Source organism: Solanum pennellii, chromosome 6 (genome assembly GCF_001406875.1).
Source record: "Solanum pennellii chromosome 6, SPENNV200".
Lineage (NCBI taxonomy): Eukaryota > Viridiplantae > Streptophyta > Magnoliopsida > Solanales > Solanaceae > Solanum > Solanum pennellii.
In genome coordinates, this window is record NC_028642.1 from 11,537,213 (window position 1) to 11,564,439 (window position 27,227).

Consider the following 27,227-nt stretch of genomic DNA (forward strand, 5'->3'; position numbering starts at 1 on the left):
GATCATCTGCGACTGAATTGTGTGCGGATTGAACTGCGAAGGTGTTTCTCCCAGTATCTGACTTCCTAGTACTCCAAGCTTTATTATTTCGGGAGATTTTCTCTAACTTTTTAGCAATATTGGCATAAGCACACTCCCCATAAGAACCACCCGCTATTGTATCCAACACCGCTTTGTTATTATCATCTTGTCCCCGATAGAAATACTCTTCCAGAGACTCATCATCTATGCGGTGATTTGGGACACTTTGCAAGAATGAAGTGAACTTATCCCAAGAACTGCTAAGTGATTCTCCCGGTAGTGCCACAAAGTTGTTCACTCTGTCTTTGTGGTTTAGTTTCTTAGTCACCGGGTAGTAGTGTGCTAAGAAAGCATCCCTCAGTTGATTCCAAGTGAAGATTGAGTTATAGGGGAACTCAGTAAATTAGATAGCAGCCTCTCCGGTCAGTGAGAGAGGAAAAACTCCTATCCTGATTACATTCATATTCAAATCGGGCCTCCCTACATAACTTTTGCACACTGCTCTTACCTTAGCAATATGGGCATGTGGATCCTCAGAAGGTAGCCCTAAAATAAATCTTTGGCAGTGAGCATTTGCATCAGACTACTAGTTACCACAAAAGTGTGGCCGTGTGGTAGAGGCGGCAAGACAAGTGGCCCATCAGAGTCTGCGATATTTTGATATCCCCTATAGTACTCTAGAGGGCGTGGAGCGGGAGGTTGTCTCTGTATTTCACCTTTCCCACGAATATCAGGTATTACAGGGTCACGAGCATCGACCAATGGTGGCATTTGCGGGTCGATCTCATCACCTTGAATGCTCAAATTCTGATTCATTCTTCTTAAAGTACGCTCTAGTTCGGGGTCAGGTTCAATTACGGGTATTCCTCTACTCCGTGTGTTTGGCATGTAAAGAAGTTTGACCTGCAGGAGACAAAAACAAAAAGAAAAAATAAAATTAGGAAAAGTTGACTAAACTTCGGTAATAAGCTTAAATTTAATCTAAAAGTCACTTTCCCTGGCAGCGGCGCTAAAATTTGATACGCTCAAATTTACTTCTCGAAAAGAAGTCAAAGCGGCCGCATCAAGTAAAGAACTCAACTAGTGAGGTTGGGATCGTTCCCACAAGAAAAATGGTTCAGACTTAACTTTATTCTATTATTACTTCTATTTAGTCAATTATTTTCCAAAAATAAATAACTAAAGGGGGTTTTGATTAATAAAAACAATTAGCTAAATTAATGTAAACAAGTGACAGGTTCAAGTATTGGAGTTGAATCAAGTAATGAGAGTAACTAGGACGTAAGTGTTTCCCACGGGCTCCTAACTCGGTAATTCTAGCTATAACAATCCTTTCCTAGTATCTTGCATGCAAAGTGATAAGTTGAGTATATCTAAATCCTTGGTCCGGCATCTAGATCTCACTCCGCACCTTGGTCCTGCTACGCGTGTTGCTTTACTAAATCTTATCTTTACCTCATATTAACCATCATATTCGGTATTTGACTAAGTTGTTACTTCGTACCAACCGACACTAGCCTATTAGATAGTATACACTAAATCTATATTGATAATTTTTTTCCTATTATATACCTCCCTTGTCCGGCAAGTAGCAATAAGGCGAGTTCTAACGTTGGCCATTCGTTAAAAAGACTTCTAAGCGAAAGAATTAACAATACATGCAAGACACTATTCTAGAATTGTTATTTTAGCTAGATTTTACCTTATTATTTACTCATGGTTCCCACGAGCCTAGTTATGGAGTTTAGTTACCCATGCAAATAATCACACAATTCATATGATAATATAAGAATTCATGCACTTACTTTTATGAGAATGAAGAAAATCCAGAAATTCACTTGAATAATTCATAAAAATACCAACAATTGATTCCGAAAAAGTATGATCAAATACCAAAATTAAGAGTTCAATACTTAAACAAGAGAACTAAAAAATATCCAAAAGTCTAACCCCAAAAATGAGGTTTTTCAAACTATTTATAAAAAAATAAAGCCTAATAAAAGAAGGACTCTATTTAAGGAAAATCTGTCCAAAATGCATCTGAATCGACGATCCCTGCGACAGACTGTCATGGACACGATGGACCGTCGTGGGCTCCGTCATTTCATACTTGGCATAATTTTCTACTGCTTTCTTCATCAACTCTCTGTTACCCTCGACGGACAGATATGACGGACCGTTGCAAGCATGACGATCCGTCGAGGGGTTCCGTTCCACAACACTTAGAAACTTCTTGAAATTGGGTACTGGAACTACTCTCTAAAAACCACGAAGAATATGCAGGACGGACCGTCGTGGCTATGACGGTCCAGTCCCACACTTGGTCAGACTTCCCCAACTTCCTTCAGCAGCCATTTTCATCTCACTACGGTGCCACCTACAGACCATCACAGTCACGACGGACCATCGTGGGCTCCGTAGGTGGTCACTTATGTAATTTCTGCTCAAATCCTCCGCGTTCTCCTTTGGACAGATTTCCTGCAAATAAAGAGAAACCTACATCAAAATCAATACAAAAAGGCTTTAGACACACATTGAACTTAAGGAAAAGACATTGAAAATACCGTGAAACCACGGTACATCAATACTGGTCAACCATAGATCAAGTAGTGGACCTTAAAACCACCCCACTTTTGACGGGACCCTTCTATGGCCTGTAGGACTTCCTACGGTCCGTAGGCCCTAATCGTAGAACATAACTTTGACCTTAAAATTCCACTAAATTTGAGATCTACCTACAAGACCCATCTATGACTTGTAGATCATTTGACAGATCGTCTTGAACAACCGTAGATTGAGATACCGAAACTTAATTTTCTCAAAAACTCAACCCTCTTTTTACAAATGCCTTCTTCGGCCCGTAGAAACCAACCAGTAGCAAAAATGTTTGCTTTTCCATTTTCTAAAATTCGAGGTGTTACACCAGTCTTTTGTGAAATACAATCTAAGCATGAAAACGCTATAAAAAAGGACAAAATGGTCATTCTCAATCAAAAGATAATTCACAATAAATAAGACAGTACATTTAATTTATGAAAGTCTAACTCTGATTAGAAGTTAATTAAATATGAAAAGACCTTATTGGATAAAAAAGAAATTCTATCAAGAAGTAATTTTTTTTTATAATGATATAAAATTAGCAAATCCTAACATAATTCATTGCACGAGGTTTCTTCTTTTCCTTCGTCGAAACAATTACTATGAAACAGCCGGTTGGTACAATATTACTATCGCCATCTTTTTAAAAATCATTTTAAATTTCTTTTCGCTTAATCAAGAGTACAAAAAAACCAAAATAAATATAAATTTACGTATATTTTTGCAAAAAAAAATTGAATAATTAATCGATATAAAATATCTAGAAAGAATGTCATGCGCAAGATGGGGCCACTTGTGTCTTAATATTTTTAATTCAAATCTTGTGTATAGTAATACACAATAATACAGAGTATTTTTTCATCCCTATATGCGATGCGAATCAAAATAAAATAAAATTTATATATATTTATCGAATATCAAATGAAAATATACATGTAAATTAGTGTTGAAATAGTAACCAAGATAAAAAAAAAAGGGTATTTTTTTGGATAGAAAAACGAAGAAGAATAACAATTAAAATAGACATTAATTATTTGAGTGAGTAGCTTAGAAGAAGTAAATATGAGACGTAGGGAACGGAGTTGCGTGTAATTTTTATTTACTTTTTTTTTTGGGGAGGGGGGGATGATGTATTGGTCCAGATTGAGATCCACGTAGTGGTTTAATGGTGATTTCTGTATTGTATAACTTCCGTGGACCCATGACTTTAATTCTCAACTACCAATTTAAACCACGCATATTCCACCCCTTTGGTGTCATGTCCTTTATCAATAAAAACACAATTTCAGCTCACAAAAATGGCGTTTTCTTGAACAAATTTTCTGGTAAGCTCTGCTGTTTGTTCATCTTATGTACTATATAGTTGTGTCATGGCCAGAGGTGGAGTTGGGTGGAGATTCACGAGTTCAAATATCTCGCTGACTTTTCCATAGATCCTATATTTATATTAGAAAAATTAAAAATAAATATATATATATATATATATTAACATGTAAATTCCAAATAAAAATTAATTTAAAACCCTCAAATTCCTGACCTTGACTCAATCTCTGTATTCTTTTGGAGAAGAGCATCTTTATCTTCTTAATCCCAGTCTCTCTCATATTATTATGCTATTTCGAATCTTGAATAAAGCTTTTATACTTTTTCTTCTTTAAGTTGAAGAATGTGTTCTAAAGGAAAAACATTATATTAGATTGAGATTTCTTGAAACCCCTTGCAGGTCATGGTAATACAATATTCTTCCCTAGATACTCTGTTTCTTTCAATAAATAGTGATACAAAAACACTTTGTTAAAAGTCTTCTAGTACATAGTTTTGATAAACAAGTCCTGTTTTAAGTTGGAAAGTGCAACTACTTTCCTTTTATTGTGCAGAAAATAGGAAAAGAAAGTTCAATTTCAAGAATAGTATGATGTCTTGATCAATTTGAAAACATCAATCTACCAAACTTGGCCACAAATACTTAATTATGATGCCCTTTTTAACAGGATCTTCAAATCATACCTGGTCACCAATTATGACAACAGATACAACAACTCTGAGTTATTGGCTGAACTGGAGATTCTTAATATGTGCAATATTGATATTAGCAGCTATGGTGGTATCACTTCTCCTTATATGGAAGTATGATTGTTCTTCAAAGTACCGAAAAGAAAATGGGCAAAAGAAAGCAACATTTCTGTGCAAAGATGATGTTTGGAAGACATGTTATAAAGCAATCCATCCTAACTGGCTGCTTGCTTATAGACTAATTGCTTTCTCCATACTTCTGTCTTTACTCACTGCAGATGTAGTTCTCCACGGCGTACGCATACTTTATTTCTATACTCAGTAAGGATATTCCCCATGTCCATATTTCATCTTGGCATTATTTTGTTTTGTCTACACTATATGGATGTTATCCAGGATTTGAACTTCCTATAATGTCAATTATTTCCCTTTAAGACACAATATCTCAGAAACAGTAACTTCAAAATCTAAAGATAACACTGTCTAATAAATTTGTATTCTAACAAGCTATTTTCTTGATATAGTTATGATTGTCTTATCTTTTGTTTTTTGTTCTTCTTTTTGTACTGAACAGGTGGACATTCACCTTGGTTACGGTCTACTTTTTGGTATGTTAGTATATATGACCATCTTTAAATTTGTTCATGTATACACATTTTTTAGAAAGGAAAGGTGTGAAAAGATGGAATTAATACTCCCTCCCCTGCAAGGCATAGCTAAAGAATTTGTCATTCACACTACCCATCATGTCTTTCCTTGTTCCTTTTAGTTTTGGATTATTGTATTTCTTATATAAGTTGGTAATGCTCTCAGCTAAATTTACTAGCTAGGATCTTCACTGTCCATCCGTGGCTGTCTCCAACCTTGCAACGGAGGTAGTGGTGCTAGCACTGGTGGTGTTGATACAGAGAGAGGCACTTACATTGCTCCAGTTCCTGAAAATTCAAGCGTACTTATTGAATCCAATGGCTTGAATTCCCATGGAGAGCCACATGATCATTGGGGACTTGCCTTGCAAATAATCTTTCAGGTATGTTCTCTTTGATCGCAAGTTTTACAACTAGTCATGTCGGTTTCTTTTTCTTTTCATTCCTTTTTGCTGTTGAAGGTAAAGGCACAGAGAGTTTATCTATTCCCATGTAGTATATAGAATATCTAAATCTTCTAGAATTTCTCACGTTTGTCACAAATGTTGATTATTTAGTTCTTTTCAGTCTAGTCAAACATGTTTAGGCCTTGTTTGTCATAGGAGAGGTATTCATACTGCGTTTTATGGATACTTGGCTAATTGTTCCTCCTCCCTCAAATAATTTGCAGATGACTGCAGGTGCCATTGTGCTTACAGATTGTGTTTTTTGGCTCGTTATATATCCGTTCCTTACTGACAAAAACTACAAATTGCACTTCGTAAGTATGAGAACTAGTTTTGCTTTTTTATCTTGATCTTCTTCCCCTTGTATAGGGTTTTTCAGTTGTATTATATACTATATCTGCCTCTACATAATCTGATAGCCTATGTGTTATTGCAGCTGGCTGTTTGTATGCATTCTGTCAATGCTATTTGCCTTCTAGGTGATGTGTTTCTAAATCGGCTAGTAAGTTTGAAGTTCCATACTGACAAAGATTTAAATGTTATCTATATCTAAGCGTAGTCAATATTCATTCTTACTTCCTGTTCAGCGGTTCCCTTTCTTCCGGTTAGCATATTTTGTACTTTGGACATGCGTATTTGTCATTTTCCAGTGGATCCTCCACATGTTTGTCTCGTTGAGGTATATTTTCATTTAATCATAGTGACTATTGTTCTTATGGGACACCTGATTCATCTAAGGCTTATGCATTTTACTAAAAAAACTGTTAACTTCTGTTGCAAACAGGTGGCCGTATCCCTTTCTAGACTTGTCATCTCAATATGCTCCCCTTTGGTATGTGTGCAACATCCTAAGAACTTTTTACGGGATGTGTTATGATTTTTATGCTTATTTATGCTCTTCATGTCGAAATTGCAGGTACTTTGCTGTTGGTATTCTCCATCTGCCTTGCTATGGAATCTTTGCCATACTGATTAGAACAAAGACTTGTTGTTTATCCAGATTGTTTGTTTCATAGCCCCGATCGAGATGTGAGTCATGTTGGAGATGGTGAATGAGTTCAAACTCCATTAAGCAGCCCAGTATTACACGAAATTGTATTTTTATTTATTTTTAGTGGACTGAAATAAATCAGTAGGCTAAAAATATGAAATGTTATTTTATTTACTAGTAAGCTGGTGTCATTGTATTTACTTCCTTGTCTGTCTATTTTATTTTATTTTTAATTTCAGGGTTTTCACTGTGTATCCCATCAAGGTCTCTGTTTAGTTGTGTTATTTTGGTTAGCTTAGACCTAAAGGGCACAACACACTTGTTTTAATGGAAGGTCTGATGAGATATATAGAATAAATAATATAAGGATCAAAATTAGTGCAGCAAACAACTTGTTATTACAATCTTTGTTCCATAAAAACGCTATCCAGTTTTTCCTTATCCAAAACAAATTAAATTTGCTCCTTGTAAAAATCTTTTCCAGATTTCAATGTTCATAAACCTTTGATCTATCACTTAGGTAAGCGATAGTGAAAGTTGTAACTGAACTAAAATAAAATTCTATCAGATTAATAAGAAACAACACCGTAAAGATACAAGTAGAAAGAGCAAAACTCTACCACGTTGCTTTGAATTATTCTCTCAGTCATATCCATGGCTAGAGTAAATATCTTCTCTTTTTAGCTAATTTTCATCGCTAACTGAGTTGCCACTCTTCTGGCATCTAGTTGGTTGTCTTGCTCCAACCAATATTAGAATTTTCTGGTCCTACATAAATTTGGAAAGAATAAATACGTAAAAGATGTTATATATACATCATTCAAGCAAAGTAATCCACCACATACGTTAGAAAGCAATTTTTTTTTCTTTTCATACTGCTGGCCTACATTTAGAGTACGTCTTACTAATTATTTATAAAAAAAATTAAGCTCTTGATTTTTCATAATCTATGTTTCGACCTAAAATTCTCACAAGTAAATAAGTACTGGCACTTGAAAAAATATCCGATACAGTAAGAGGAAAAAATGTAGCTGCCAAATATACTTAACTTTAGGTGGCATCCTTCATCATTTTGTTAAACAATGATCTTCTCTAGTACCCTGAATAAGAAAAAAATGATTTTGCCAATTAAAATATCTCACTCATTTTGATTTAACATTTATTAGCTCAACATATAGCATAGTTAATTGGGAAAAACTAAAAATGATAGAGAATGACTCATGCAAATTAAAGTAGTATCCATTTCAATTACATAAGAGAAATGAAAGGAGCTTTAGTGGCAATAGAAATCAAAGAAACAGAACAAAAACCAAATAAAGAAAGAACAAAAAGGAGGAAGGAAGCATGTAGAAAATGAAATATTTCTTGTCATAAGTTTGAAGCAACACATCAAATGAAGTGCATAACCAAATAATAGCCATGGTTTAAGCAAATTCCATGGAAAAGCCTATAGTGAGTAATTGCAGCAAACAGGAAAAAGAAGAATTTAGTTCAAGAGTAGCCCAATGTGAAAGAGGTTGCTACTAATCATTATAAAAAAACAAATCTATATGGTCCTTCTATGTCTGTTGTTGTGTGGATGCCATCTTCTTTTGAAGTTCAAGTTGATAAACTAAGAAGAAAAATCAGATGATGTGAGGGCAGAGAAACACCAATGAATGAGTGAAATTGAGCATGAGTTTTTTAAGCTCATAAATTGGAAAGGTTGGAAGTGATCTTGAAGACTAAAATTCAAGACATGGAAGGGACCAGCAGAGGTTATTTTTGCTAGGAAGCAGCTTGAGGATGGAAGGACTCTAGCAGATTACAATATTCAAAAGGAATCAACGTAACTCTCCATTTGGTGTTGCACCTAAGGGGTGGTATATATGCAGATCTTTGTTAAGATATTGACCGGGAAGACAATGCACACCCTGGAGGTAGAAAGTTAAGATACCATTGATAATGTGAAGGCAAAGATCCAAGACAAGGAGGGTATCCTACCAGACATATGTAAATACGTAATTGGGTAAGTGATGAAAGTGTGTACGACCACCCACGAGCCATGAGTATAAAAATTATAGAGACAGACCTGTAATACGGAACCTTCAACCAAAATAATCAACACAGGCCCAACCTAAATGTCCGGAAAGTGATATATTGCTATCTTGTTCATGTTCTCGACTCCTATATGATAAATATTCACTTCATAGATGATAAATATTTGTGAATTTGAAGAGAACATATATGTTGCTTAGCCAAAAAAAAAAAAAAGAAGTTGAATTTTACTGAATCATATAGAGATTGTTCAGAAGTATGTGGAACCAACCAGTAAGATGTTTATTTCGTCCAGTGAACTACATCTCCTTTCTTCTACATGCCTTGTTGCTGGCTCCACCAAAATCACAATGTCTCCCAGCATTAACTGTTGAACACGGACCTAGTCAGATCTGTTACATGAGTTTTGACATTTGAATAATGAAGTATTTTCTTACAATTTGAAGCTCAAGTTCAGGTATATTTTGAGACATCGAAAGGACATCAGTAGGTGTATCCTCATCTCTCCAATCCTTGTTTAATTTGTGGATGAACTCTTCGTTGCAAAGTAATACTGATAAATTCAACACTTCCAAAGCAATCAACGCCTTCATTGTTCTATTCCTCATTTGATGGTCTGAATCTTTCAATTATGAAATGCAAATTTCATAGCAATTAGGGCACAAAGATGAAGCAATATCCTGCAGTAACAGAATAAAAACTGATTAAAACCAAACGAAAGGAATTTACAAATTAGGGTTGTTACAAAGTGGATGTTGATGTTTTTGATACTGAAGATCTTGCAAAATCAATAGCTACTATCAGCTAAGGACTTATTTCTTGGTCATATCTCTTCAATGGCTCGTGAAACTCATTTTGACCATATTCACATTGCATTGTGTTCTCTATATCTTGTTTTTTCTACTCTTAAAAGTCTAGTTGGAAATGAAATCATTACAATTTTATAATTCAATCACCAAAGCTTACTTAGGCATCATTTGTTTCCATTAACATTATGACGTATGAATCTGAATACACATTTGAATATTAAGAGATACATTAAGATGTAGATAGATAAATTTGAATAAATTTGAATAAACGTCTGAATATTAAGATATTGTCTTTGAATCTTGAATCTAAACACTAGATTAATGGGACTCTTTGTTTTCAATAATATCTGAATGTGCATATGAAATTAAACATTGTATCAATAAAATGTTATAAAATACTCATTTAAGTAAAATAGTTTTTTTATATAGAAAATAATATTTTGGACATTTTTATCGTAACAAGGTAATATGATTTATCTATTAAAAATTTAACATTAAGTTACATCATTAATATGACTATTTTTTGCACTCAAAAACTTCGAGAATGTTGTAGACAATAAAATTCGAGTCGAGAAAACAATAATCAAGAACGGAAAATTACAGCAACAATCAATTTTATTATTTCAAATGCGAGTGTTACAATCTCTATAATTCCTCTGAATTTGCCTTTTCAAATATAAATTCAAGGGCTTTAAAGCTTGTTCTTGAATCTATGATGAACTTGAACTTGAACTTTATCTGGATCTTGACTTTTATTTGAATTCAAGGGCTTCGAGTTTGTTCTTGAATTCAGTGGTCTTGATCTTGATCGTTCTTGAACTTGAGTGTTTGAATTATTAAACTTGTAGCTTTGTAGAGAATTAAATGGCGTTCGTACCACGGAATTTCTCTACCTTCTTGTTTAGAATTTTCTGTCTCTTCTCTGATTATGAGGACCTCTATTTATAGTTTTAGAATAGAGGAGTTGCAATTGGAATAGGATTCCGTCCAGCCAATCAGATTTAAGTGACATGACATTTGGGCTTTATGGAGCGGGCTTGTCATCTTTGACGCATGTCATGATTCTATTGTTTTTCTTATTTGACTTGGCATGCCACATCATTTGCACACGTGGCGCCAAGATGGGCTCTAGAATGAGATATGATTGGGTTTAACAAATTGGGTTCATCCAATGTAGCCCAAATCAATTAATTTACACTTTAATTAAATTCGTATTTATTGGACTTAAATATTTAAGTCAATTATATCAATCCATAATATTTATTTGGATTAATATATTTATGAATTCAATATAATCCGAATCATTCTATAAATTTATATTTAATAAATTTTAAATGATTACAAATGCCCCCTGCTTCAAGTCTTGTCGAGATATTTTATCTTTTAGAGACTAGGCTTGAAGCATTAACCGGTTACTAAATTCATCTTAGTTAAAAATGAATTATAATTGAATTAACAATTGTAATCCTACTTAATTTCATATTCCTATATATAGTTTATTGCCCAAACCAAAAAGAAATTATATTCAATTAGGAATTGTAATCCTACTCAATTTCATATTCATATATATGTTTTATTGCCCAAGCCAAAAAAAATTTTAATTGAACTAGGAATTGTAATCCTACTCAATTTCATATTCATATTATGTTTTATTGCTCAAGCCAAAAAGAAATTTTAATTGAACTAGGAATGGTAATCCTACTCAATTTCATATTCATATATATGTTTTATTGCCCAAGCCAAAAAGAAATTTTAATTGAACTAGGAATGGTAATCCTACTCAATTTCATATTCATATATATGTTTTATTGCCCAAGCCAAAAAGAAATTTTAATTGAACTAGGAATGGTAATCCTACTCAATTTCATATTCATATATATGTTTTATTGCCCAAGCCAAAAAGAAATTTTAATTGAACTAGGAATGGTAATCCTACTCAATTTCATATTCATATATATGTTTTATTGCCCAAGCCAAAAAGAAATTTTAATTGAACTAGGAATGGTAATCCTACTCAATTTCATATTCATATATATGTTTTATTGCCCAAGCCAAAAAGAAATTTTAATTGAACTAGGAATGGTAATCCTACTCAATTTCATATTCATATATATGTTTTATTGCCCAAGCCAAAAAGAAATTTTAATTGAACTAGGAATGGTAATCCTACTCAATTTCATATTCATATATATGTTTTATTGCCCAAGCCAAAAAGAAATTTTAATTGAACTAGGAATGGTAATCCTACTCAATTTCATATTCATATATATGTTTTATTGCCCAAGCCAAAAAGAAATTTTAATTGAACTAGGAATGGTAATCCTACTCAATTTCATATTCATATATATGTTTTATTGCCCAAGCCAAAAAGAAATTTTAATTGAACTAGGAATGGTAATCCTACTCAATTTCATATTCATATATATGTTTTATTGCCCAAGCCAAAAAGAAATTTTAATTGAACTAGGAATGGTAATCCTACTCAATTTCATATTCATATATATGTTTTATTGCCCAAGCCAAAAAGAAATTTTAATTGAACTAGGAATGGTAATCCTACTCAATTTCATATTCATATATATGTTTTATTGCCCAAGCCAAAAAGAAATTTTAATTGAACTAGGAATGGTAATCCTACTCAATTTCATATTCATATATATGTTTTATTGCCCAAGCCAAAAAGAAATTTTAATTGAACTAGGAATGGTAATCCTACTCAATTTCATATTCATATATATGTTTTATTGCCCAAGCCAAAAAGAAATTTTAATTGAACTAGGAATGGTAATCCTACTCAATTTCATATTCATATATATGTTTTATTGCCCAAGCCAAAAAGAAATTTTAATTGAACTAGGAATGGTAATCCTACTCAATTTCATATTCATATATATGTTTTATTGCCCAAGCCAAAAAGAAATTTTAATTGAACTAGGAATGGTAATCCTACTCAATTTCATATTCATATATATGTTTTATTGCCCAAGCCAAAAAGAAATTTTAATTGAACTAGGAATGGTAATCCTACTCAATTTCATATTCATATATATGTTTTATTGCCCAAGCCAAAAAGAAATTTTAATTGAACTAGGAATGGTAATCCTACTCAATTTCATATTCATATATATGTTTTATTGCCCAAGCCAAAAAGAAATTTTAATTGAACTAGGAATGGTAATCCTACTCAATTTCATATTCATATATATGTTTTATTGCCCAAGCCAAAAAGAAATTTTAATTGAACTAGGAATGGTAATCCTACTCAATTTCATATTCATATATATGTTTTATTGCCCAAGCCAAAAAGAAATTTTAATTGAACTAGGAATGGTAATCCTACTCAATTTCATATTCATATATATGTTTTATTGCCCAAGCCAAAAAGAAATTTTAATTGAACTAGGAATGGTAATCCTACTCAATTTCATATTCATATATATGTTTTATTGCCCAAGCCAAAAAGAAATTTTAATTGAACTAGGAATGGTAATCCTACTCAATTTCATATTCATATATATGTTTTATTGCCCAAGCCAAAAAAAATTTTAATTGAACTAGGAATTGTAATCCTACTCAATTTCATATTCATATTATGTTTTATTGCCCAAGCCAAAAAGAAATTTTAATTGAACTAGGAATGGTAATCCTACTCAATTTCATATTCATATATATGTTTTATTGCCCAAGCCAAAAAGAAATTGTAATTGAACCGGGAGAAGGATTTTATCCCACCACATGACATCTATAAATAGATACATTGTCTCCATAATTTTATCTTTAATTACAGATTGTGAGCCTACGACGAAAAAGGCATATTCAAGGTAATTTTTCTCTTTTTTTTTAATTTATTTTCGTCACTTTTTTACAGCTTGACATGTCTGTCATAGAAAATTCATATCTCATTGTAAAAAAGTCGAAATCATGAACCGTTTGATATTTCAGAAACTAAACTTTTAGATCTCTTACATACCCGAAATTCAAAATTTAATACCTTAAGAATCTTTCTAGATGATTTTTTGAAGTTAGATTCTGTCATGGTAAAAATTTGTCACTTTTTTTACAGCCTGACATGTTCGTCGTAGAAAATTCATATCTCATTGTAGAAAAATCAAAATCATGAACCGTTTGATTTTTCAGAAATTAGACTTTTCTATCTCTAACATATCCAAAATTCAAAATTTAATACCTTCAGAATCTTTCTAGATGATTTTTTGAAGTTAGCTCTAGATTCTGTCATGCTAAAAATTCTTCACTTTTTTTTTACAGCCTGACATATTCGTCGTAGAAAATTCATGTCTCATTGTATAAAAATCAAAAACATGAACCGTTTGATTTTTCGGAAAATAGGCTTTTCGATCTATAACATATCCAAAATTCAAAATTTAATATCTTCAGAATCTTTCTATATGATTTTTTGAAGTTAACTCTAGATTCTGCCATGCTAAAAATTTTCAGATTTGTCTGACTTACTGAAAATCTCGTGTCTTTACGTAGGAACAACGAAATCACAATCCGCTTGATGATTATGAATCTAGACATAAAGGTCTACAACACATCCAAGATTCAAGATGTAATACCTTCCGGGTCTCAAACATCTTGACGGGTAACTATCTCGCCTTTACTTGTACTTTCCTCCTTCTTCTTGTTTTTTTTTTTTGTAGATCAACAAAAGAAATTTTATATTTTATGGAGGCTACATATTGAAAGGATTTATCACATGAAAATGTGTTTAATGTCCATGTCTTAACAAATAAATAAATAATACTCTCCTTCCATGGCCCCGAATGCTTTACCAATTTGAAACTTTACTAGAATGTCATGTAACGCTCCCGCCTTGAAAACAAACTCAAGGTGTTACAAGATCTCGAATGCTTATCCAACTTGAAGCTTTACTAGATACCGTGTAACGCTCCCTCCTTGAAAACAAACTCAAGGTGTTACAAGGTTCCGAATGCTTAACCAACTTGAAGATTTACTAGAATACCGTGTATCGCTCCCCCCTTGAAAATAAACTCAAGGTGTTACAAGGTTCCGAATGTTTAACCAACTTGAAGCTTTAACAGGATACCGTGTAACGCTCCTGCCTTGAAGATAAACTCAAGGTGTTACAAGGTCCTGAATGCTTAACCATCTTGAAGCTTTAATAGAATACCGTGTAACGCTCCCCCTTGAAAATAAACTCAAGGTGTTACAAGGTTCCGAATGTTTAACCAACTTGAAGCTTTAATAGGATACCGTGCAACGTTCCCGCCTTGAAGATAAACTCAAGGTGTTACAAGGTCTTGAACGCTTAACCATCTTGAAGCTTTAATAGAATACCGTGTAACGCTCCCGCCTTGAAAATAAACTCAAGGTGTTACAAGGTCTTGAACGCTTAACCATCTTGAAGCTTTAATAGAATCCCGTGTAACGCTCCCGCCTTGAAGATAACCTCAAGGTGTTACAAGGTCTTGAACGCTTAACCATCTTGAAGCTTTAATAGAATCCCGTGTAACGCTCCCGCCTTGAAGATAACCTCAAGGTGTTACAAGGTCTTGAACGCTTAACCATCTTGAAGCTTTAATAGAATCCCGTGTAACGCTCCCGCCTTGAAGATAACCTCAAGGTGTTACAAGGTCTTGAACGCTTAACCATCTTGAAGCTTTAATAGAATCCCGTGTAACGCTCCCGCCTTGAAGATAACCTCAAGGTGTTACAAGGTCTTGAACGCTTAACCATCTTGAAGCTTTAATAGAATCCCGTGTAACGCTCCCGCCTTGAAGATAACCTCAAGGTGTTACAAGGTCTTGAACGCTTAACCATCTTGAAGCTTTAATAGAATCCCGTGTAACGCTCCCGCCTTGAAGATAACCTCAAGGTGTTACAAGGTCTTGAACGCTTAACCATCTTGAAGCTTTAATAGAATCCCGTGTAACGCTCCCGCCTTGAAGATAACCTCAAGGTGTTACAAGGTCTTGAACGCTTAACCATCTTGAAGCTTTAATAGAATCCCGTGTAACGCTCCCGCCTTGAAGATAACCTCAAGGTGTTACAAGGTCTTGAACGCTTAACCATCTTGAAGCTTTAATAGAATCCCGTGTAACGCTCCCGCCTTGAAGATAACCTCAAGGTGTTACAAGGTCTTGAACGCTTAACCATCTTGAAGCTTTAATAGAATCCCGTGTAACGCTCCCGCCTTGAAGATAACCTCAAGGTGTTACAAGGTCTTGAACGCTTAACCATCTTGAAGCTTTAATAGAATCCCGTGTAACGCTCCCGCCTTGAAGATAACCTCAAGGTGTTACAAGGTCTTGAACGCTTAACCATCTTGAAGCTTTAATAGAATCCCGTGTAACGCTCCCGCCTTGAAGATAACCTCAAGGTGTTACAAGGTCTTGAACGCTTAACCATCTTGAAGCTTTAATAGAATCCCGTGTAACGCTCCCGCCTTGAAGATAACCTCAAGGTGTTACAAGGTCTTGAACGCTTAACCATCTTGAAGCTTTAATAGAATCCCGTGTAACGCTCCCGCCTTGAAGATAACCTCAAGGTGTTACAAGGTCTTGAACGCTTAACCATCTTGAAGCTTTAATAGAATCCCGTGTAACGCTCCCGCCTTGAAGATAACCTCAAGGTGTTACAAGGTCTTGAACGCTTAACCATCTTGAAGCTTTAATAGAATCCCGTGTAACGCTCCCGCCTTGAAGATAACCTCAAGGTGTTACAAGGTCTTGAACGCTTAACCATCTTGAAGCTTTAATAGAATCCCGTGTAACGCTCCCGCCTTGAAGATAACCTCAAGGTGTTACAAGGTCTTGAACGCTTAACCATCTTGAAGCTTTAATAGAATCCCGTGTAACGCTCCCGCCTTGAAGATAACCTCAAGGTGTTACAAGGTCTTGAACGCTTAACCATCTTGAAGCTTTAATAGAATCCCGTGTAACGCTCCCGCCTTGAAGATAACCTCAAGGTGTTACAAGGTCTTGAACGCTTAACCATCTTGAAGCTTTAATAGAATCCCGTGTAACGCTCCCGCCTTGAAGATAACCTCAAGGTGTTACAAGGTCTTGAACGCTTAACCATCTTGAAGCTTTAATAGAATCCCGTGTAACGCTCCCGCCTTGAAGATAACCTCAAGGTGTTACAAGGTCTTGAACGCTTAACCATCTTGAAGCTTTAATAGAATCCCGTGTAACGCTCCCGCCTTGAAGATAACCTCAAGGTGTTACAAGGTCTTGAACGCTTAACCATCTTGAAGCTTTAATAGAATCCCGTGTAACGCTCCCGCCTTGAAGATAACCTCAAGGTGTTACAAGGTCTTGAACGCTTAACCATCTTGAAGCTTTAATAGAATCCCGTGTAACGCTCCCGCCTTGAAGATAACCTCAAGGTGTTACAAGGTCTTGAACGCTTAACCATCTTGAAGCTTTAATAGAATCCCGTGTAACGCTCCCGCCTTGAAGATAACCTCAAGGTGTTACAAGGTCCTGAATTAACCAACTTGAGACAGGATAAACCCGTGAAAAGACCAGTTTAAGGTGCAAAGGGACAAATATCGTCCACCTTAAGGCATGAAAAATTTAAAGATCCTTTTAAATACACACCAGTGAAAAAGTCAACTTGAGGTGCAAAGGGACAAATCCTTAAGACATGAAAATTTAAAAAAGTTCTTTTAAGTATACATCCGTGAAAAGTCCTAGCTTAAGGTGCAAAGGGACAAGTTTGTCCACCTTAAAACATAGAAATTCAAAAATCTATTGAGGGATAATCTGCAACAAAGCTAGCTTAAGGTGAAAAGGGACAAACCTCGCGCACCTTTAGGCATGGAATTCAATTACATACGCATTTGGAGACTTCTACTTACATACTTGAAGTCTTACCTTCATACTTAGAGTATTTGAATACTTCAACCTGTATACTTAGAGAATTTGGATACTTCAAATAATAAACTCGAAGAATATAAAGACTTCAATTTGCATACTTGATCTAATTTAAAGACTTCCACCGTACTAATAAGAGATTCATAATTTATAAGGGTTTGCCCCTTCCATAGACCCATCAATACTTCGTACAAGTCTAAAGTTTGATGAGACAAAAGATAAAATACATATCGCTTTGACTTCTCTTTGAATTTAAGTGGGAACATTTTTATTTTTGACACTCATGCAACTGAACTTAGAATATGGTTCTAAGCGCCTACGTACCTCAATAAGGAGGATCAAGTCACAACGTAGTTCTGGGAATTTGAGTGATTATTCTTTTTTTTTGTGGTTGTGCCGTACACAGTTTATACTCTTGCGGTCCAAGAGTGACATGCAGTTTAGGCTCGTACCTTAAGGAGCATCATCTTACTTCAAGGATAGTATCTCTTTAGAAATTTGGCATTAATAGGACCGATCCTTAAGCCATCAGCATCAACAAGCTTGTAAGCACCATTTGAATATGCTTCTTGTACGACATATGGTCCATCCCACTTTGAGGTAAATTTGCCCCCAGACTTGTGCGAAGTAATGATGGGTCTTCTTACCGGGAGAACTTGATCTCCAACTTGAAAGCACCTCAAACGAACCTTCTTATTAAAAGCACGAGATAGACGAGCTTGATAACATTCAAGGTTTTGTTGGGCTTCTAACCTCTTTTCATCAAGTGCTTCTAACTCAGCAAGACGCAATCGAGCATTTTCTTCCTCAGTGAGCCCTTCTTGAATTGCAAGTCTTAAGGAGGGTATTTGACGCTCGAGTGGCAGGACTGCTTCAACTCAAAAAGCAAGTGAATATGGTGTTGTTTGAGTTGGTGTGCGATATGTTGTCCTATATGCCCACAAAGTTTCTTCCATTTTTTCATGCCAATCCCGTTTGGATTTGGAGACAACTTTCTTGAGAAGGTTGCATAGTCTTATTGAATGCTTCAGCAAGACCATTAGCGGCAACATGGTACATAGAAGATTTACGCTGCTTAAAGTCAAAAAAATCACAAATCTTGTTCATTAACTTGTTATCAAATGGTTTGCCATTGTCTGTTATTATATAGCGAGGGATGCCAAAGCGATAGATAATATTTACTCGGATAAAATTTGCAACATTCTCTTTGTCACCTCTTTAAAAGCGACAGCTTCAGCCCATTTTGAAAAGTAATCAGTTGCAGCCAAGATGTACAAGTGTCCACCAGAAGACTTTGGTAATGGTCCTACAATATCCAGTCTCCAAGCGTCAAATGGACAAGATGCGATGGTTGGGTGCAATACTTCGGGTGGCTGATGAATGAAATTCGCATGAAATTGACAAGCATCACATTTCCTGGTATAATATAAGCAATCTTTCACCATGGTTGGCCAGTAATACCCCATCCTCTTTATGTGAAATGAAGTTTTGGTCCAGATTGATGTGATCCACATACTCCTGAGTGTGCTTCTTGCAGAGCTTGAATCGCTTCTTCCTCTCCCAAACATCGTAATAACATACCCTCAAATGATCTTCTATATAATGTATCCTTGTAGTAAAGGAAACGAGGTGCACGACGACGTATGTCAGTCCTTCTTCTTGGATTTTCTGGAAGTATCCCATAACATAGGTAGTCAATGATGGGTTGTCTCCAGTCTTCCTTCGCAGATTCAACAATGGCGACGATATGATCAAGCTTATTTTCAATATATTCTTCCTCATTTGACGGTGGTACTATCCATTTTTGACAGACAGTTACTTGCGTTTGATCAGGAAGGGTTAGCGTTGAAGCTAGAGTAGCCAATGCATCAGCTTTCTTATTCTCTGTTCGACGCACATGTTGAAGGGTTACATCCCCAAGCCATCTTATCAAATTTTCAGCATAATCATGATAAGGTCGCAATTCAGGCTTTTTTACCTCATAACTTCCTAAGAGTTGATTAATCACCAATTAAGAGTCACCAAAGACCTGTAAAATGTAATTGTTTCATGTCAACGGCCATTTCAAGTCCAAGTATCAGTGCTTCATATTCAGCGACATTATTGGAGCAACATTTTTTTAGAGTAAAAGAGAATGGTAGAATCTCTTCTTGTGAAGTGATGAACACCATGCCAGCACCAGCTCCGCCGCGATGTGCAGCCCCGTCAAAGTACATTTTCCAAGGAGGTTGAACTTCAATTAACATCGCATCTTCATCAGGAAACTCATCAGTTAACTCCCAATCATTTGGTATAGGATGGTCTGCTAAGAAATCTGCTAGTGCTTGTCCCTTCACGGATTTTTGAGGGATGTACACAATCTCAAATTGTTGGAATTGGAGGTACCATCTTGCTAGTCGGTCACTAAGGACAGGTTTTGATATAACAAACTTGATGGGATTTGCTCTAGAAATAAGGCGGACAACATGAGCTTGAAAATAATGCTTCATCTTTTGAATTAAGAAGACCAGTGCCAAGCATAACTTTTCAATTGGCGAATAATTTAGCTCATTTGGCGTCATCGTACTACTTAAGTAATAAGGAGCATTTTCTTTGCCTTCACTATTCTCTTGAGCTAACAGGGCTCCTACAGACCTTTCTTGTGTTGCAATGTAAAGTATCAATGGTTTTCCAGGTATAGGGGCTGCCAAAACCGGATGTTTCGCTAGATACGATTTGATACTTTCAAAGGCTTTGCTACATGCTTGGTCCCAATTAAACGGAGCACCTTTCTTCATGAGATGACTAAATGGTTGACATCTCCCCGCTAGATTTGAGATGAACCTTCTCAAGTAGGCTAACTTTCCTTGGAGACTTTTTATCTCATGAATATCTCGAGGTTCAGGCATCTTTGATATTGCATCGACTTTGGCTTGATCAATTTCAATTCCTCGATGTCTCACAATAAAGCCAAGGAACTTGCCGGAAGTAACTTCGAAGGCACATTTCAATGGATTCATCCTTAGTTGATATCTTCGGAGTAACTCAAACACCATCCTTAAGTCTTTCAAATTATCACCCTTCTTCCTCGACTTTATTACCAAATCATCAACACAACATTCAACATTTTTATGGAGCAAGTCGTCAAAGATATTTTGCATAGCCCTTTGATATGTGGCGCCAGCATTCTTTAAACCAAATGGCATCACTTTGTAGCAATAAATACCTTTTGGCGTGCGAAATACAGTGAGTTCTTCATCTTTTAATGACATGCGGATTTGATTATATCCAGAAGAACCATCCATGAACGACATTTCCTTATAACCAGTGGTGGCATCAATCATCAACTCTGGAATGGGAAGAGGAAACTCATCTTTAGGGCATGCATTATTGAGATCTCTAAAGTCAACGCAAACTCGAATTTGACCATTCTTCTTCCTCACAGGAACAATACCTGAAATCCATGTAGGATATTTGACCTCACGAATAAATCCTGCCTCAATGAGTTTGTTAACTTCATTTTCTATCAACGGAATCAAGTCTGGTCTAAAACGTCTTTGAGCTTGTTTAACTGGACGAGAACCATTTTTGACTGCCAATTGATGGACCGCTACTCTAGGATTCAATCCAGGCATTTCTTTGTAACTCCATGCAAATACATCTCTATATTCTTTGAGTATATTCATGTAAACGACTTCTTCATCAATTTCTCGAAACGCACTCAAGTAAGTTGGCTTCGGATCTTCATCAGTGCCAAGGTTAACTTACTTACAAGGATCTATTGTGATCTTTACTCCTTCAAGTTCTGGTGGAGCATCTTTAGCATCTTCCTCTTCCACAGGATCATTGTCATTGACCGATATATGACAACACGAGACAATATCTTCTACCTCTTCCTCAATCTTCTTTTGAGGCAAAGAATCGTACTCATTTTGGATTGTAACATGATTTGAGGAACCTACACTTTCTTCATCTTCCTCGCTCTCTTTGGTGTAAACCATAGTATGAACCTTTGCCTTGAGTTCCTCTTTACAGGAAACCATAAGTTCCACTCGTCGCCTCATCCTAGAAGGAATCAAACTTCTGAAATCCTTTCGAATCAAATGTCAAGTATGCCTTGTAACTTTTAAATAACTTCTAAGGTTCTTGTTATTCTTCTTCAGAGGACCTAACCTCTCAAACACAGAAATTCTTGTTGTCACTTCACCAAGTCAATCAAAGACAGAAGGCCTTATATTGGGAGCAGTGAAGTCATCTTCAAAAGTTATATGATTATTACTGGCCCTTCTTATGGAAATGTGAATTGGTGGCGGTTGGCTATAACCTAGGCCTTCACGCGCTTTCCTAGTTGTATCTTCTAATTGGAGTTTCCCTAGCGCTGATGGCTCGCTAGGGTTGTATCCTGCCTTCACAAATAACTTGTAGGCATTGGGATCAAAACCTTCTCTTGTGCGCTTTGTAGGGAGAGCCATATCTAGAACTTGATCTTGAGCGACTGACTTTTCTGGCAACTCTACAGACAAGTTTATTGCATCAATCCGTCTGATAGTAAGAGTTAGCCCTCTTAATGCATTTTCTTCAAGGTTAGATGGTTGATATTGTTTTTTCTTTGCTTTTGGAACATAGCAAAGCCTAGAAGTCTGCTTTTTCTTTGAAGACAGGATCTTCCCTTCATTAAGAATGGGACAAGAGTCTTTAGTGTCAATTTTTACCTTTTCGATAGCTGCATCAATTCTTTTGCTTATGATATTATCAATCTTGATTGATTTGACGTCATTGGATTTGACCCCTTTAACAACATAACTTCTCACATAGAATTTCGCATCCGCAAAGTGTGTCTCCACTTCGGTGAAAGGATTATCATCTGCAACTATCTTTCTTTCAATTCCACCTTCAAGATATTTCAAACATTGATAGTAAGAAGATGAGACAATTCTATTCTCATGTACCCAAGGCCTGCCAAGTAATATATTGTATGATGTCTTTGCGTCAATCACATGCATCCATGCGCTTGATCGCAAATCTCCCATGTGGATCTCTAATTTAATAGAGCCTATGGACCTCTGCCCGCCTTGATTAAATCCTTGTATCAACATACGACTTTCACTAAGTTCCCCAATCGTGATGCCAAGTTCCTTCAATGTGTGGACAGGCAAAATGTTGACTCCAGATCCTTCATCTATTAAGATTCCATTTATCTTCTTCTCTAGCACATGACCCACCATATACAAAGGACGATTGTGTAGTGTTTCACCAAATAGAAGATCGTTATCTGTAAATGTGATTTTAGTATCACAGACATGTGCTTCTTGGGAAGAAAGTTCAATAGATTTTTCAGAAGATGAAAGAGACATCATTTCTGAGATTTCCCTTGTTTCTTTTTCTTCTTCCCCAGGAGACACTTTTGGTGAGGATTCACTCGTTGTTCCTTCTTTTACAGTAGGAGGCACCTTCATTGTTTGTTCTTTATCCACATTGAAACATGATGCCTCGACATTGCCTTGAGTAGACTTTGTGTCGAACGAGCTTGGCAAGAATTCCTCTAGAGTCACAAGACGTCGAGGTTTTTGGTAGTGATGCACTTCAACCTTTGCCCTTTTGGGGCGCTTGATTGATTTTTGCTTCTCTGATTTCTTCACCAAATTTCCTCTAACCGGTTGCTCGGATAATTCTTTTCGTAAGCTTGGCTTGTTGCGTCTTCGCCTAGTTACAAGAATCCAACCCTCATCACCATCTATGTCAACGTCCTGTTCTACTGGCTCTTCTTCATGCTTTTCAGAGATATACATTTGGACCGGATCCAATGACCCAAACGTGATAGAAATCTGGTTAGAACTAGCCTTCTCATCATCAAGGATAATTTTATTTTCGTTAACCAATCGCATCACTCTATCCTTAAAGACAAAACATTTTTCAAGAGGATGTCTCACAAGTCTGTGATACTTGCAATAATTTGGGTCATCAGTTTTTTCAGCTTTATCGGGTCGCTTCATCTCTGGCAAGTCAATGAGCTTTAACTCAAGCAATTCATCAAAAATTTCAGAAACGTCAGAATCCAAGAAGGGATACTTTTTTCCTTGCATCTCCCTTAGCGTCGAATTTTGATTTGAACGTGATTGGAAAGTCGTTCTCACATTTTGTTTTACGCCCTCAATCGTGGTGAACTTTGTCGGTGACACATTTACACTCATGGATTCTTTGTTGTCATTTCTGGGCAGAAACTTGCTCCATCTCTTGGGTTCCTGCTTGTCCTTTCCTTTGCGAGGATCATGGACAATAGTCATATCTTTTCCGGCAGATGACATGCTCAACTCCATATCATGAGCGCGAGTAGCTAAATCCTCGAAAGATTTTGGTTTTATTCCTTGCAAGATGTAAAGAAGCTCCCACTGCATTCCTTGAATACACATTTCGATTGGAGAAGCTTCACTAAGTCTGTCCTTGCAATTAAGGCTCGCTTTCCTCTATAGATTTATGAAATCTATGACCGATTCATCCTTCCTTTGGCGAGTATTCGTGAGTTCTTCCGTGCTCACCGTGCGCCTTGTGCTATAGAAGCGATTGAGAAACTCATGTTCTAGTTACTCCCAACTATCAATAGAGTTAGGTTCGAGATCCGTGTACCAATCAAAGGCATTTACTTTTAGAGAGCGGACAAATGCTTAACAAGATAGTCTCCATATGTTCCAGCATTGCTACATGTCTCCACGAAGTGCGCGACATGTTGTTTCGGATTTCCTTTTCCCTCAAATTGTTGAAATTTGGGAGGTTGATAGCCAGCAGGCATTTTAAAGTTATCAATCCTAGCAGTGTATGGCTTAGCATACATATGAGAAGACTTGGTGGAGACTTCATACTTATCTTTGATAGTTCCTTCAATAAACTACTTCAAGCGATCGAGTGGGATCATTCCTTTAGAAGAAACTGGCATCTCTTTAACAAACGGGGTTTTCTTAGCAGGATCTTCGATTTCTTGAACTTCAATGCCCTTTCCAGGTGAATGGCTCGCATCTCCATCTAAAAGTCCTTCTATCCTGTCCATCAACTTGTCAATTCGAGATTCTTGGTGTTGTACATGCTTTGTCAATCCTTCCACCAACTTCGTCAGATTTGCGAGTTGTTCCTCAGGAGAGGAAGCAGCAGTCACCATCATTTGCATGATCATTGGAGATGAAGGAGAGTAACATGGATTGTCGCGTAAGTTAATTTTCAGTGGACTTACGTTACGCCGATATACTTGGAGATGATTCATAAGTTGAATCACAGTTCTCCCTTGTGGTAGAGTTCTTGGAACCAGATTGCTCAAGTAGAGCCAATGTCTTCTTGATCTTTTCAGCAACACTACTTCCTCCTTCTAGAGCATTTGTGGAGGAACTTGCTCCTTTTGGAGTCGAAGACCCAAAAACAGGAGTTGATGCAGACGACACTTGAAGTGTTTGTTGTCCTAGTGTAGCAGCCTTGCTTCTCGTAACAGCTCCAAAACTTCCAAGTGTAACACCAAGGATGTCTTCAACTTCAGTAGAGAACTTGGAGCTAGTGACCTTAGAGGCGGTTGATTGAGAGTTGTTTTTCATGGAAGTCATTTTGATATTCTTTGACGTTTGAAAAGTTGAGATGAGAGGTAGAGATTGTCCCACTGGGCGTGCCAAAATTTGTAGGCAATAAAATTCGCGTCGAGAAAACAATAATCAAGAACGGAAAATTACAGCAACAATCAATTTTATTATTTCAAATGCGAGTGTTACAATTTCTATAATTCCTCTGAATTTGCCTTTTCAAATATAAATTCAAGGGCTTTAAAGCTTGTTCTATAATCTATGATGAACTTGAACTTGAACTTTATCTTGATCTTGACTTTTATTTGAATTCAAGGGCTTCGAGCTTGTTCTTGAATTCGGTGGTCTTGATCTTGATCGTTCTTCAACTTGAATGCTTGAATTCTTAAACTTGTAGCTTTGTAGAGAATTAAATGGCGTTTGTACCACGGAGTTTCTCTAGCTTCTTGTTTAGAATTTTCTGTCTCTTCTCTGAATTATGAGGACCTCTATTTATAGTTTTAGAATAGAGGAGTTGCAATTGGAATAAGATTCCGTCCAGCCAATCAGATTTAAGTGACATGGCATTTGGGCTTTATGGAGCGGGCTTGTCATCTTTGACACATGTCATGATTCTATTGGTTTTCTTATTTGACTTGGCATGCCACATCATTTGCACACGTGGCGCCAAGGTGGGCTCTAGAATGAGACGGGATTAGGTTTAACAAATTGGGTTTATCCGATGCAGCCCAAATCAATTAATTTAGACTTTAATTAAATTCGTATTTATTGGACTTAAATATTTAAGTCAATTATATCAATCTATAATATTTATTTGGATTAATATATTTATGAATTCAATATAATCCGAATCATTTTATAAATTTATATTTAATAAATTTTAAAAGATTACAAATGTATCATATAATGTCATGTAAAATAGTTTATATAGACTAGTAATATAATGTTTATGAAAATATTTTATTTTATAATGGACATTTGTTATTGTTATCGATCAATAATTAATACTTTCTTACTTTTTGGAACCATGCTAATATCATATCATGGATGTTTATCAATTCAAATATATTGATTAATTTATGAAAGTAAAAGACGTGTATTAAGTTAGTAAAAATAAAGAAAATATAACGGTAAGCATATATTATTATTAATTAAACAAGAATTTTTTTTTATGAGTTGTTGTGAAGTAGTTGAATTAAGATAGAAGTCTTATTTTTGAGTCTGAATGGTGTTAAGAGTGTGTTATAGATCTGATTCATTCAGATGTATTCAGACTCATTAAGAGGCTTATGAGAAATAAAACAAATAAACTTAATGAACTGAATCTGAACAATTAAGATTCAGTCCTCAAAAACAAACACACTGAATGAGATGAATCTGATTGATTAAGATTCAGACCCTCATTAAGTGCAAACAAATGAGGCCTTATTCTCCCGTGAGTCATTAACATTTTACACAAAAAGAATTTTTAAATAACTAAAAAAAATCTTCCCAAAGAAAAATATGCATCAAAGAAATCCAAACATTGTTCATGGACATAATTCTCAGTTATATCCCTAATTAGCACTTCGTTTTAGAAGAAAACCTTCACTTGACAAATTTCGTGATAATTCCTTATCTACGAAAATACACAAGGAACCTCAATTTCAGGATCATTAAGAAATCGCTCTACAATGAAATCTTTTAACTAAGTTCCAACCCTCTCTTTCTTCATCAAGGTCATTTCCGAGACTTCTCCCCCAGGAAGTCCATATCAGAGAAGATGAAGAGTTCAGCAGTATAGTAGTGTTGGAGAAGAGGATTTAAAAATTAAATATATAAATTACTTGTAGATGAATTTTTGGTACATCTTTTTTCCTATAAGGAAGAGCAAGTAGCTCTGTATAGGCTTGCCTATGCAGAATTATAACTGCACTGATATATTTTGCAAGATTATCTCATTGTTAATTTTCTCTTCCTCTATGTTATTTATCGGAATATAATGTGGGGAATCATTGCAGATGGAGAGGATAAAAAGAAAAAAGATTACGGATAAGCACAAACTTTATGTATCTACTATTGACACTGAACGACTCAACCTTGTTAGCTACTGTTAGTTCAGTTTGGTTAGGATAGTGCAACAATCATTATTTATTTATATTACGTTATTAGTGTTTGTTTAGGAGTCTTCTTATTCTCTGTAATTCTATTTAATACTCATTTAAGTTCATTAATAAAGTATCTTCTTTCAGCACTTACTTAGTGTTTATATGGTATCAGGGCTCTATAAGC

At 35.7% G+C, this 27,227-nt stretch overlaps 3 protein-coding genes across 13 annotated transcripts; 1 reads left to right on the forward strand and 2 right to left on the reverse strand.

Annotated features, from left to right (window-relative positions):
* Positions 1-2,073: 2,073 nt before the first annotated feature.
* Positions 2,074-9,672, reverse strand: LOC107023672 (endoribonuclease YBEY, chloroplastic-like). 10 transcript variants are annotated; one of them, XR_003578947.1, is made up of 5 exons: positions 9,191-9,672; positions 9,025-9,120; positions 8,788-8,882; positions 7,766-7,816; positions 7,148-7,484 (listed from the first exon to the last, which is right to left on the reverse strand). XR_003578947.1 is itself a non-coding variant. In XM_027917835.1 (4 exons), exons 2-4 carry the CDS (start codon positions 9,359-9,361, stop codon positions 7,401-7,403), a joined length of 351 nt encoding a protein of 116 aa, XP_027773636.1. In that variant the 5' UTR covers positions 9,362-9,369; positions 9,499-9,671; the 3' UTR covers positions 7,148-7,400. The 10 variants fall into 10 exon arrangements, 5 of the variants coding, with proteins under 5 accessions (XP_027773636.1, XP_027773634.1, XP_015079921.1 ...); XR_003578946.1 differs by lacking the exon at positions 8,788-8,882 and adding an exon at positions 2,074-2,499 and having other exon boundaries at positions 7,337-7,816; XR_003578945.1 differs by lacking the exon at positions 8,788-8,882 and having other exon boundaries at positions 7,127-7,259; positions 7,337-7,816.
* Positions 3,743-6,916, forward strand: LOC107023671. 2 transcript variants are annotated; one of them, XM_015224432.2, is made up of 9 exons: positions 3,743-3,944; positions 4,611-4,953; positions 5,207-5,240; positions 5,459-5,662; positions 5,950-6,039; positions 6,162-6,227; positions 6,313-6,404; positions 6,510-6,557; positions 6,642-6,916. In XM_015224432.2, exons 1-9 carry the CDS (start codon positions 3,785-3,787, stop codon positions 6,739-6,741), a joined length of 1,137 nt encoding a protein of 378 aa, XP_015079918.1. In that variant the 5' UTR covers positions 3,743-3,784; the 3' UTR covers positions 6,742-6,916. The 2 variants fall into 2 exon arrangements, with proteins under 2 accessions (XP_015079918.1, XP_015079919.1); XM_015224433.2 differs by lacking the exon at positions 3,743-3,944 and adding an exon at positions 4,100-4,348.
* An 8,222-nt stretch (positions 9,673-17,894) lies between the features above and the next one.
* LOC107022114 lies at positions 17,895-21,464 on the reverse strand. Its single transcript, XM_015222821.1, has 6 exons — positions 21,173-21,464; positions 19,451-21,142; positions 18,938-19,410; positions 18,636-18,794; positions 18,414-18,492; positions 17,895-18,289 (listed from the first exon to the last, which is right to left on the reverse strand). The coding sequence occupies exons 1-6, from the start codon at positions 21,462-21,464 to the stop codon at positions 17,895-17,897; spliced, it is 3,090 nt and encodes a 1,029-aa protein (XP_015078307.1).
* Between the last annotated feature and the right edge of the window lie 5,763 nt (positions 21,465-27,227).